Source organism: Oncorhynchus mykiss, chromosome 9 (genome assembly GCF_057628025.1).
Source record: "Oncorhynchus mykiss isolate SJ-2025 chromosome 9, ASM5762802v1, whole genome shotgun sequence".
NCBI classification, from domain to species: Eukaryota; Metazoa; Chordata; class Actinopteri; order Salmoniformes; family Salmonidae; genus Oncorhynchus; species Oncorhynchus mykiss.
The window spans coordinates 13,115,894-13,129,592 of NC_143030.1; the positions used below are offsets into that span (position 1 = coordinate 13,115,894).

At 43.8% G+C, this 13,699-nt stretch overlaps 1 protein-coding gene across 3 annotated transcripts in view; it reads left to right on the forward strand.

The window, feature by feature from the left end:
• Positions 1 to 13,699, forward strand: part of LOC110531424 (NHS-like protein 2) — a 137,978-nt gene that overhangs the window by 110,946 nt on the left and 13,333 nt on the right. For 2 of the 3 annotated variants that reach the window (XM_036987292.2, XM_036987293.2), the window contains exons 3-5: positions 2,963 to 3,108; positions 5,956 to 6,169; positions 13,426 to 13,699. The exon at positions 13,426 to 13,699 is cut by the window's right edge and continues 1,084 nt beyond it. In XM_036987292.2, the coding sequence (XP_036843187.2) occupies positions 2,963 to 3,108; positions 5,956 to 6,169; positions 13,426 to 13,699 (634 nt within the window). Of the gene's footprint in view, positions 1 to 2,543; positions 2,843 to 2,962; positions 3,109 to 5,955; positions 6,170 to 13,425 lie in introns of those variants that run through there. The other variant, XM_090183503.1, reaches the window with a different exon arrangement.

The window sequence follows — 13,699 nt, forward strand, 5'->3', positions numbered from 1 at the left end:
TACGGTATACCAGACTGATACCATCTACCTCCTCTAACACGGTTACACACACACACACACACACACACACACACACACTAGCCCCTCTCTGCGTCCTTCACTATACTGTAGTGTACTCTACTAACAGTAACTGCGTGGACTAGCTGTGTGGATCTCTCTCTGCTCTCCTCCCTCTATCTCTTCATGTGGTCTGGTGACTTGAGCTTGAGTGGCGTCACACATCTCTCTAATTGGCTAATTATTCTCTCTCTGTGTGTGTGTGTGTGTGTGTGTGTGTGTGTGTGTTCTGTGTATTCACTTGAATGATTCCAGTTGAGTATTTATAGCAGAACCAACAGTAGCTAGTGAGCAATACGGTCATAGCAGCTCCAGGCTCTGCGTCCCAAATTCCCCACACAGTGCACTACTTTTCACCCTATGAGCCCTGGTCAAAAACAGTGCACTACGTAGGGACTAGGGTACCATTTGACTCACTGCACTGTAACTTTAGCGTCAGCATATTTGACCATAAATCTCATATGTTTTAATGGGGGGGAATGTTAGCAAGGTTATGCTAATTAAAAACAGGGTTAAATACGTTTTTCCACTGGAATGCTAACGCTACGTTAGCCTGAGGTATGAGACAGAGGATGTATCCCAAATAGCACTCTATTCCCTACGTGGTAGTGCACTGTATAGGTAGTGCACTGTATAGGGAAAGGGACAGTGTTGGGTTGCTCAGTCATGTCTCGGGAGAGAGCTGATGTTATCCAACAAACTCACTTACCTCCATATTTGCATTATTTTACAGTCAAAAAATCTCATTGAGAGAAACTTATTTTTCAAGCTATGGTGTATTATTTGTGTATTACTTGTTGTTGTTCTTTCGTCACTTCTGCACATTGCAGATTTCATTTAACTGTTATCACTCACCATATATATATATATATATAGCCTTCTGTGCTCCTTGCAATGCCACCATAGAATGGTAGAACCACTCTTGTTCTGCTATTTCTATACCGTGATGCATTCCTATACAACACATTTTCCCAAAAAGTAGTAGCATTAGTCACGTAAACACAGAAATAAACAAATGGCACATTGGATTCCTAATTTTAAAAATAAGTGGTGCTTTTCTTACCGAGGAGACAAAGTTAAATAAATTACTACCATCTGTATCTGTCTGTACCTCACATTAAGAGCAGCTTTGGATGAGAATAGGGACTCGTACCGTTGTGTTGAATAGACTGAAAGTTTCACTGTATGTTTTATAGCGGAACATCTGTCTGTTGACAGTAGCTACAGTCTGAGAGACTGTGTGTGTGTGTGTGTGTGTGTGTGTGTGTGTGTGTGTGTGTGTGTGTGTGTGTGTGTGTCAGGTCTGCTACTTCCGATAGTTAGACTAATACATTAAACAGAAGCACTGGCATAGATTTAAGTTTTCAAAAATAAATTGCACCACAAAGCAGATTTCATCTAGCCTGGTCCCAGATATGTTTGTGGTCTTTCTAACTCAATTCAATTGGTCAATTGTCAAAAGCCAAACATTTTTTTTTGTCATGACAAGGAGTTCACATGATAGCATACTGGCACTCGGGCTAGATTTCATTACAGTGCAGAAAATGCAACACAACATGTGTGGAAATGTAATCAACAAAGTCATAAAGAAGTTGTTGCTGGTATTCTCATTCATTCCACGTTCACCATAAAGTATACTAGTAAGGTAGCTTTGTAAGGTACCTGACTACAACCAGCAGTACACGACATGTTCAACTTCCCCTTAAAGAGTGCTAACTGAGGATGTTACATTTGCTGTTACTGTCTCTTGTCCTCGTTATAAAAAAAGGTTAAATTAAGAAGTGAAGTTAGGTGATCAAGTTGCCAGATTTGTTTTCTTTAGCCAGACTAGAACCAGACCTGGCAACCACAGGCTCCCAGTAAGGAGGTCATTATTGTTCAAACTAGAATCAGTTGCCAGGTCTGCCCCTCTTCCCTGGTCAGGGGATTCACTCCAGGCCATTGTTGATTAAAGGGCTGTTCCATTGTCTCCGGGATACTGGAATTGCTAGGCAACCCTACACTAGGAGGAAGGCATCCGTATTGTCCCAGAGAGCAAGTTCACTTACAACCCCCTCCCAAACCCTTTACCCCCTTCAAACCACCCTCCCCCAAAATAAAGGAGTTTGGGGGCGGGCCAGGGCTTGGGGTGGGGTGTATGTTTGCATGCGTGTGTTTGCATGTGTTTGTGTGTGTTTGCGTGTGTGTGTGTGTGTGTGTGTGTGTGTGTGTGTGTGTGTGTGTGTGTGTGTGTGTGTGGAATGGGAGGGAGTATGGGGTTGCAGGGATGAGTGAAGAGGGGGTGGGGTTAGGGGAGTGGAGGAGTAGAGGATTGTGTTTTGGGGCAAAATAATGGCTAGTGGGGGTGTTTTGGGAGTTTTGGGGGGGGGGTTGTGGAATGGTAATCAGTATGTTTACAATGGCCTGAGGGGGAGTCCTGAGGAGAGTGGGAAACATGAGGAGAGAAAGAGAGAGAGAGAGAGAGCAACAACGGGCAAGAAAGAAAGAGAGAGAGGAAGGAGAAATAGAGAAAGGAGGTGGAGAGAGAGGAGGTGGATAGAGTATGCAGTGAGCCAGACTAGAGGTGGATAGAGTATGCAGTGAGCCAGACTAGAGGTGGATAGAGTATGCAGTGAGCCAGACTAGAGGTGGATAGAGTATGCAGTGAGCCAGACTAGAGGTGGATAGAGTATGCAGTGAGCCAGACTAGATGTGGATAGAGTATGCAGTGAGCCAGACTAGAGGTGGATAGAGTATGCAGTGAGCCAGACTAGAGGTGGACGCCTAACCGGCTGGTATCTCTGCAGTGTGTATTTATTGCATGTGACTAACTGGTGTTTCTGCTTTGAACTTCAAGAAGCAGCTAACGGGACGGATGTTCTGCAACTTGACTAACTCTGATGTGTGTGTGTGTGTGTTCCTACAGACTTTGAAGAGCAGCTGTACGACACCAAGTTAACAGGCCAGACGTTCCGCCACCCCACAGTGTCTTCCCAGAGTTCTGACGATACCACCACCCTGAGTCGTTCCCCTATCTCCCTCAACAACAAGAGACCTGAATTCCTCTTCCTGGTAAATATTTACGCCTTTATTTAACTTTACAGTTACCTACTTACTTACCTACTTACATTATGTTGCACAACGATGGAAGTCAATAAGTGATCATTTTAGTTCATGTATGATATATTTGGGCTTGAAATACCAGATCTGCATGTGTGACTTCACATGTTTTCAGAGAGTCTTAACGTGTCGTTTCCTGTGACATGATGTGCAAATTTGTTTCAGAGCTGGGTTTTATGTAAATGTTACCTATGTATTGGCACTGTTTATTAATTAGAAACACCTGCTTCAAAGTTCTTTCTGTTCGCGAGTCGTCTGAGAGCCAAACAGCTTTTCTCAATAGTCTACACTTGGGTTTCCACTAGATAAAACCATCAAAATGAGCCATCAAAATATATTGTACAAATTCATGAAAACAAAAATTTGTTTTTTATGGGTCTTCATTTATGGTTAGTGTTAGGCTAAGGTTAGGAGTATGGTTAATGTTAGGGTTAAAGTGACAGGTTTGAAATCTGTTTTTAAGAACAGAAAATGTAGAGAAAGACGTGGTTTGGGACTTTGTGGCTGTGGTAACTAGTGACAACCCTACACTTGGCCGCCTTTGCTATGGAGCAAATTAAAATAAACTAATAAATAAACTAGTGTTTTAGCACCTCCCCCTTTTTTTTTACCAGCAAATTATCATAATCCATTTTCTCATTTGTCAAGTTGCTCTTATTTGTTAGCTAGTCTGCATAAAACAAAATATATTAAAATTTTAAAAATGTTAAAATTTCGTGACATGATTGCTTTTAGATCCCCCCCCCCCGTTAACCCAAGATGAATGGTTTGACCTCTAACTTTTAAGGCAGGGTTGTGCAGGGTTGACTCATTTTCGACCATTCCATTGATCCTAAAGAGAAATCTCCACCGACCCGGGGCACCGGGCCATGTGAAACGAACTTGCCCATAGCTTTAATACACGCTCCAAACCGTTAAATCATTAGGCTATCCGTATTACTGGAGCTTCTATTCTGTTTTTTTTCTATGGCGGAGTCGAGGCCGCAATTTAGATAACGCATCATTATGTAGCTGCGAAATTTAGATAACGCATCATTATATAGCTGCGAAATTTAGATAACGCATTGGGGCAGCAAGTAGCCTAATGGTTAGAGTGTTGGGCCAGTAACTGAAAGGTTGCTGGAACAAATCCCTGAGCTGACAAGGTAAAAATCTGTCGTTCTGCCCCTGAACAAGACAGTTAACCCACTGTTCCTAGGCCGTCATTGTAAATAAGAATGTGATCTTAACTGACTTGCCTAGTTACATTAAGGTTACATTTACATTTTGAAAAATATATATATATATAGCTGCACAATGTAGATAACGCATTGGTTTATAGCTAGCTAGCTGGGTGAAATGATAACAGAGTGAAGATAGAGTATAGCTATTTGATAATGTTCGTTTGCATGTGTAAATATTAATGCAATACTCAGTCTGAATGTGGAGCGTGTTGATACACATTTAAAGATATTTACATAAATAGCCCTGATTGGTGGATAGGATCGTCTAGACTCTAGAGTCGACCCCAGTTACCCCTTCAAAGTAGGAGGATACATATGCAAATCAAAGATGGCTTGTCATTGGTCAGAATAATCAGATCAGATTGTGATGTCATGCTGTTGGCCAAAAACTCCATTCCCCTTGAACAGGAGGAAATTTCAAGTGTTTTTTTTTTCTCCAAAAGCTCTTACACTAAAAGGGCATTATCATAATTTTCACAATTTCTGTGTAATTATGAGCTCAAAGTGTGGAAATATAAAAAAACTGGAAATATCATTTTTGACTTCACTGACCCTTTAAGTATTTTTTCTCCAATTTATGCTTTGACTCAGTTAACAGAATATGAACTTTTAAAAGTGAGATTTTCACTGGACAAGTACTTTAACTTCATTTTTACTAACCCTTTGGTGACAATTTAGTCAAGATAATAGTTGTTTAAAAACATTTGCAATTTATTTTGGTAGAATCCTTCTCTCAATGTTCTCATCAATGTACTATCATGAGATGTCATGAGTTACCTGCATTTCGAAAAATATTTGCATTACTAATAAGATAATGCATAGATCCGTGAGATTTACTGTAGACTTTCATTTGATATGCCTAGTGTTGGGCTTGGCTCACAAGTTAAATACACAAAATGATTTATTGGTTTCCAAATGACATCTCATGTCAGCCTACTTTGTACACGCTGGACATCCCATTAGTTCTCTGAGATACATAGCCGTAGAAATGTACAACATGTCATGCAGGGGAGGGACATTGAGAAGAAACTTCTTCAAAGGAAATCTTTCTGGATCCACAGGCTCAACACACTGTCTCCTCTTGGCCTTAATGAGGAGTTTGACTTGAAACTTATTTTAAAGTCTAAATAGTGTTGAATATTGTATGTGTATGTATATTACTATAAATATTGATCACATTCTCTGTGTATGATCATATATTTTGATACATTGAATGTTAACATTGTGAAACTATGTTATACATGTCTTTTCCTCCTGTTTCAGGAAGTGATGTCACTGAGTACTGCCCTTATATATAGGACCTTCCACCCCCACCTGGGATATGGATGCCTGATGAAGACCTAAGGGTCAATAAGTTGTAAATAAATATCACCTGGGAGCATGAGCAGCAGTGTGCGGCGTTTTCCAGCCTTCTCCGCTTTCCAACAATTTTGAATCTGAAATATCTCTCCTCTCCTCTCCTCTCCTCTCCTCTCCTCTCCTCTCCTCTCCTCTCCTCTCCTCTCCTCTCCTCTCCTCTCCTCTCCTCTCCTCTCCTCTCCTCTCCTCTCCCACTCAACCACCCCTTCCCCTCCAGCCGGCGTCTAAGAGGCAGGTGTGTGAGGAGGATGAGACCTCCTCAGTAGGAATCAATAGGGGTGTAGACCCGTCCTCCTCCCCATCACCCTGTGGGTCAGATCGCCCTCTGGTGGTGTGGAGTAGTACCTCTCTAGGACCCCCCGTGGCCGAGAAACCCCGCTGGCACCTGGGACAACGGACACCCGCTCACCTGCTGCCCCCCGACGTCACAGGTGGGGCATGGTGTGGAAGTAGTGTGTGGGGGTAGTGTGTGTGTGTGGTAAGCTTGGTAAGGTTAGATGTAATAGACTAGCTTGTTAAGGTTAGATATGATAGACTAGCTTGGTAAGGTTAGATGTAATAGACTAGCTTGGTTAGGTTAGCTAGATAGACTAGCTTGGTAAGGTTAGCTGTGATAGACTAGCTTGGTAAGGTTAGGTGTGATAGACTAGCTTGGTAAGGATAGATGCAATAGACTAGCTTGGTAAGGTTAGCTGTGATAGTCTAGCTTGGTAAGGTTAGATGTAATAGTTTAGCTTGGTAAGGTTAGATGTAATAGACTAGCTTGGTAAGGTTAGCTGTGATAGATAGACTAGCTTGGTAAGGTGTGATAGACTATCTTGGTAAGGTTAGGTGTGTTAGACTAGCTTGGTAAGGTTAGGTGTGATAGACTAGCTTGGTAAGGTTAGGTGTCATAGACTAGCTTGGTAAGGTTAGGTGTGATAGACTAGCTTGGTACGGTTAGGTATGTTAGATAGACTTGCTTGGTAAGGTTAGGTGTGGTAGACTAGCTTGGTGAGGTTAGGTGTGTTAGACTAGCTTGGTAAGGTTAGGTGTGTTAGATAGACTAGCTTGGTAAGGTTAGGTGTGATAGACTAGCTTGGTAAGGTTAGGTGTGTCAAACAGACTAGCTTGGTAAGGTTTGGTGTGATAGACTAGCTTGGTAAGGTGTGATAGATTATCTTGGTAAGGTTAGGTGTGTTAGACTATCATGGTAAGGTTAGGTGTGTTGGACTGTCATGGTAAGGTTAGGTGTGATAGATAGACTAGCTTGGTAAGGTTAGGTGTGTTAGACTAGCTTGGCAAGGTTAGGTGTGATAGATAGACTAGCTTGGTAAGGTTAGGTGTGATAGATAGACTAGCTTGGTAAGGTTAGGTGTGATAGATAGGCTAGCTTGGCAAGGTTAGGTGTAATAGATAGACTAGCTTGGTAAGGTTAGGTGTGATAGATAGACTAGCTTGGCAAGGTTAGGTGTGATAGATAGACTAGCCTGGCAAGGTTAGGTGTAATAGATAGACTAGCTTGGTAAGGTTAGGTGTGATAGACTAGCTTGGTAAGGTTAGGTGTAATAGATAGACTAGCTTGGTAAGGTTAGGTGTAATAGATAGACTAGCTTGGCAAGGTTAGGTGTGATAGATAGACTAGCTTGGCAAGGTTAGGTGTGATAGATAGACTAGCTTGGTAAGGTTAGGTGTAATAGATAGACTAGCTTGGTAAGGTTAGGTGTGATAGATAGACTAGCGTGGCAAGGTTAGGTGTAATAGATAGACTAGCTTGGTAAGGTTAGGTGTGATAGACTACCTTGGCAAGGTTAGGTGTAATAGATAGACTAGCTTGGCAAGGTTAGGTGTGATAGATAGACTAGCTTGGCAAGGTTAGGTGTGATAGATAGACTAGCTTGGTAAGGTTAGGTGTAATAGATAGACTAGCTTGGTAAGGTTTGGTGTGATAGATAGACTAGCTTGGCAAGGTTAGGTGTAATAGATAGACTAGCTTGGTAAGGTTAGGTGTAATAGATAGACTAGCTTGGCAAGGTTAGGTGTAATAGATAGACTAGCTTGGTAAGGTTAGGTGTGATAGATAGACTAGCTTGGTAAGGTTAGGTGTGTTAGATAGATTAGCTTGGCAAGGTTAGGTGTGATAGATAGACTAGCTTGGTAAGGTTTGGTGTGATAGATAGACTAGCTTGGCAAGGTTAGGTGTAATAGATAGACTAGCTTGGTAAGGTTAGGTGTGATAGACTAGCTTGGCAAGGTTAGGTGTGATAGATAGACTAGCTTGGCATGGTTAGGTGTGATAGATAGACTAGCTTGGCAAGGTTAGGTGTGATAGATAGACTAGCTTGGTAAGGTTAGGTGTGATAGATAGACTAGCTTGGTAAGGTTTGGTGTGATAGATAGACTAGCTTGGCAAGGTTAGGTGTAATAGATAGACTAGCTTGGTAAGGTTAGGTGTGATAGACTAGCTTGGCAAGGTTAGGTGTAATAGATAGACTAGCTTGACAAGGTTAGGTGTGATAGACTAGCTTGGCAAGGTTAGGTGTAATAGATAGACTAGCTTGGTAAGGTTAGGTGTGATAGACTAGCTTGGCAAGGTTAGGTGTAATAGATAGACTAGCTTGGCAAGGTTAGGTGTGATAGATAGACTAGCTTGGCAAGGTTAGGTGTGATAGATAGACTAGCTTGGTAAGGTTAGGTGTGATAGATATACTAGCTTGGTAAGGTTTGGTGTGATAGACTAGCTTGGCAAGGTTAGGTGTGATAGATAGACTAGCTTGGCAAGGTTAGGTGTGATAGATAGACTAGCTTGGCAAGGTTAGGTGTAATAGATAGACTAGCTTGGCAAGGTTTGGTGTGATAGACTAGCTTGGCAAGGTTAGGTGTAATAGATAGACTAGCTTGGCAAGGTTAGGTGTGATAGATAGACTAGCTTGGCAAGGTTAGGTGTGATAGATAGACTAGCTTGACAAGGTTAGGTGTGATAGATAGACTAGCTTGGCAAGGTTAGGTGTAATAGATAGACTAGCTTGGCAAGGTTAGGTGTGATGGATAGACTAGCTTGGCAAGGTTAGGTGTGATAGATAGACTAGCTTGGCAAGGTTAGGTGTGATAGATAGACTAGCTTGGTAAGGTTAGGTGTGATAGACTAGCTTGGCAAGGTTAGGTGTAATAGATAGACTAGCTTGGCAAGGTTAGGTGTGATAGATAGACTAGCTTGGCAAGGTTAGGTGTGATAGATAGACTAGCTTGGCAAGGTTAGGTGTGATAGATAGACTCCCTTGCTCTCTCTGTCCCTTTCTCAGTCACTCAGTCAGTCACTCTCTCTCTCTCTCTCGTTTTCTCTCTCTCTCACCGTCTCGCTGTGCCTCACTCACTCTCTCTCTCTCTCTCTCTCTTTCTCTCTCTCACCCTCTCGCTATGCCTCACTCACTATCGCTCTCTTTATCCGGCACCCTCTCTCTCTGCCATCAGCTCACCATTGCCCTAACGACAGAACAGGTAGCGGTTGCCATGGCAACACTTTTTCTTCCTTCTCTCCCTCCTCTCCTCCACTCCTCTCTCTGAAAAAAAGCTGCAGAGAGAGGGAAAGAGAGAGAGGGAAAGAGAGAGGGGAGAGAGAGAGAAACAGAGGTAGGGATGGGGATGGCGAGGGAAAGAGAGAGAGAGGGAAAGAGAGAGGGAAAGAGAGAGAGAGAGAGGGAAGAGAGAGGGAAAGAGAGAGGGGGAGAGAGAGAGTGAAACAGAGGTAGGGATGGGGAGAGGGAGGGAAAGAGAGAAAGAGAGAGAGAGAGAGAGAAACAGAGGTAGGGATGGGGAGAGCGAGGGAAAGAGAGGGAAAGAGAGAGGGAAAGAGAGAGAGAGAGAGGGAAAGAGAGGGAAAGAGAGAGGGGGAGAGAGAGAAACAGAGGTAGGGATGGGGAGAGGGAGGGAAAGAGAGAGAAAGAAACAGAGGTAGGGATGGGGAGAGCGAGGGAAAAAGAGAGAGGGAAAGAGAGAGAGAGAAAGAGAGAGAGGGAAAGAAAGAGGGAAAGAGAGGGGGAGAGAGAGAGAAACAGAGGTAGGGATGGGGAGAGGGAGGGAAAGAGAGAGAGAGAGAAACAGAGGTAGGGATGGAGAGAGGGAGGGAAAGAGAGAGAGAGAGAAACAGAGGTAGGGATGGGGAGAGGGAGGGAAAGAGAGAGAGAGAGAAACAGAGGTAGGGATGGGGAGAGGGAGGGAAAGAGAGAGAGAGAGAAACAGAGGTAGGGATGGGGAGAGGGAGGGAAAGAGAGAGAGAGAGAAACAGAGGTAGGGATGGGGAGAGGGAGGGAAACAGAGGTAGGGATGGGGAGAGGGAGGGAAAGAGAGAGAGAGAAACAGAGGTAGGGATGGGGAGAGGGAGAGAAAGAGAGAGAGAGAGAGAGAGAGAAACAGAGGTAGGGATGGGGAGAGGGAGGAAAGAGAGAGAGAGAGAAACAGAGGTAGGGATGGGGAGAGGGAGGGAAACAGAGGTAGGGATGGGGAGAGGGAGGGAAAGAGAGAGAGAGAGAAACAGAGGTAGGGATGGGAAGAGGGAGGGAAAGAGAGAGAGAGAGAGAGAAACAGAGGTAGGGATGGGGAGAGGGAGGGAAACAGGTAGGGATGGGGAGAGGGAGGGAAACAGAGGTAGGGATGGGGAGAGAGAGAGAAACAGAGGTAGGGATGGGGAGAGGGAGGGAAAGAGAGAGAGAGAGAGAGAAACAGAGGTAGGGATGGGGAGAGGGAGGGAAACAGGTAGGGATGGGGAGAGGGAGGGAAACAGAGGTAGGGATGGGGAGAGAGAGAGAAACAGAGGTAGGGATGGGGAGAGGGAGGGAAAGAGAGAGAGAGAGAGAAACAGAGGTAGGGATGGGGAGAGGTAGGGAAAGAGGGAGAGAGAAACAGAGGTAGGGATGGGGAGAGGGAGGGAAAGAGGGAGAGAGAAACAGAGGTAGGGATGGGGAGAGGGAGGGAAAACAAACTGAAATGCTGGTCCATGTTGACTCCAATGCTTCCCAGAGTTGTGTCTTAGTTAGCTGGATGTCCTTTGGGCGGTGGACCATCCTTGATACACACAGGAAACTGTTGAGCATGAAATTCACAGCAGTGTTACAGTTCTTGACACAAACCGGTGTGACTGGCACCTACTACCATATGTTCGAAGGCACTTCAATCTTTTGTCTTGTCCATTCATCCTCACATACACAATCCATGTCTCAATTGTCTCATGGCATAAAAATCATTATTTGTAGCTCTTCAGGACCCGCCTATTTTTTTTCAATTTTCACCTAAAATGACATACCCAAATCTATCTGCCTGTAGCTCAGGACCTGAAGCAGGACCTGAAACAAGGATACAGTGGGTTCAAAAAAGTATTTAGTCAGCAAGTTCTCCCACTTAAAAAGATGAGAGAGGCCTGTAATTTTCATCATCGGTACATTTCAACTATGACAGACAAAATGACAAAAAAAATTCCAGAAAATCACATTGTAGGATTTTTATTGAATTTATTTGCAAATTATGGTGGAAAATAAGTATTTGGTCAATAACAAAAGTTTATCTCAATACTTTGTTATATACCCTTTGTTGGCAATGACAGAGGTCTTCACAAGGTTTTCACACACTGTTGCTGGTATTTTGGCCCATTCCTCCATGCAGATCTCCTCTAGAGCAGTGATGTTTTGGGGCTGTTGCTGGGCAACACGGACTTTCAACTCCCTCCAAAGATTTTCTATGGGGTTGAGATCTGGAGACTGGCTAGGCCACTCAAGGACCACGAAATGCTTCTTACGAAGCCACTCCTTTGTTGTCCGGGCAGTTTGTTTGGGATCATTGTCATGCTGAAAGACCCAGCCACATTTCATCTTCAATGCCCTTGCTGATGGAATGAGGTTTTCACTCAAAATCTCACAATACATTCATTCTTTCCTTTACACGGATCAGTCGTCCTGGTCCCTTTGCAGAAAAACAGCCCCAAAGCATGAGGTTTCCACCCCCATGCTTCACAGTAGGTATGGTGTTCTTTGGATGCAACTCAGCATTCTTTGTCCTCCAACAAAAAGTTAGATTTTGGTTTCATCTGACCATATGACATTCTCCCAATCTTCTTCTGGATCATCCAAATGCTCTCTAGCAAACTTCAGATGGGCCTGGACATGTACTGGCTTAAGCAGGGGGACATGTCTGGCACTGCAGGATTTGAGTCCCTGGCGGCGTAGTGTGTTACTGATGGTAGGCTTTGTTACTTTGGTCCCAGCTCTCTGCAGGTCATTCACTAGGTCCCCCCGTGTGGTTCTGGGATTTTTGCTCATCGTTCTTGTGATAATTTTGACCCCACGGGGTGAGATCTTGCGTGGAGCCCCAGATCAAGGGAGATTATCAGTGGTCTTGTATGTCTTCCATTTCCTAATAATTGCTCCCACAGTTGATTTCTTCAAACCAAGCTGCTTACCTATTGCAGATTCAGTCTTCCCAGCCTGATGCAGGTCTACAATTTTGTTTCTGGTGTCCTTTGGCAGCTCTTTGGTCTTGGCAATAGTGGAGTTTGGAGTGTGACTGTTTGAGTTTGTGGACAGGTGTCTTTTATACTGATAACAATTTCAAACAGGTGCCATTAATACAGGTAACGAGTGGAGAACAGAGGAGCCTCTTAAAGAAGAAGTTACAGGTCTGTGAGAGCCAGAAATCTTGCTTGTTTGTAAGTGACCAAATACTTATTTTCACCATAATTTGCAAATAAATTCATTAAAAATCCTACAATGTGATTTTCAGGATTTTTTTTCTAATTTTTTCTGTCATAGTTGAAGTGTACCTATGACAGGCCTCTCTCATCTTTTTAAGTGGGAGAACTTGCACAATTGGTGGCTGACTAAATACTTTTTTTGCCCCACTGTATACACCATCATATTTGAAGATGCAAAAGCAAGGCCATAATGTATTATTCCAGCCCAGGTGCTATTTAGATTTCGGCCACTAGATGGCAGCAGTGTATGTGCAAAGGTTTAGACTGAGCCAATGAACCATTGCAGTTCTGTTCAAAATGTTGTATCAAGACAAAAGTACCTAATTGGTCTATTATTAAATGTTCAAGTTCATAACTGTACACTCTCCTCAAACAATAGCATAGTATTGTTTCACTGTCATAGCTACTGTGAATTGGACAGTGCAGTTAGATTAACAAGAATTTAAGCTTTCTGCCAATATCAGATACATGTATGTCCTAGGACATGTTCTTGTTACTTACTTAGCTACGTTAGCTCAACCGTCCTGCGGGGGACCCACCGATCCTGTAGAGGAACCTGCCTCCTCCCCTTCAAGTGACATCAATAAGAGATCATAGCTTTCACCTGGATTCACCTGGTCAATCTGTAATGGAAAGAGTAGGTGTCCTTAATGTTTTGTACACTCAGTGTAGAACGTAATGGCCCATTGGCCACAGAGGCCAAGTCTACTCTACATTGGTTCAACGTCATTTAATTGAAATGACTTGGAAACGACTTTGATTCAACCAGTGTGTGCCCAGTGGGGAGTTACCCCAGGTCTTTTCTCAGGAGACGTCTCTTAAACTTCAAATAAGGTTTTCGTATTAATGTAGGCAAGCCCAGGAAAATGTTATTCTGATGATAAGTGATCCCTAACAACCTTAAATACTTTCTGGTTTTATCCATGGATAACTCGACAGTCTCTCCCCCTCTCCTCCTTCTCTCCCTAGGTGAGGGTAAAGTCCTGGACGTAGACCTTCTCCAGGGCTCTCTGTCCCTGGGCTGCGGCGTCACCGATCAGCCCCGGTCTCTGGAGCCCGTCTCAGACACCCCTGTCCAGCACCTTACCCTGAGGAAGACCCACAGTGACCTGGACCCCAGCCTCAGCCTGCCCCAGTCCCCCTGGACTCCACCTCCTACCCTGGGCACCATGGACCACTCTGCTACCCTTCTCTGCTCCAACTCCCCGTCTCAGTCCTGGAACGGCCCTAAAGGCTCTACCTT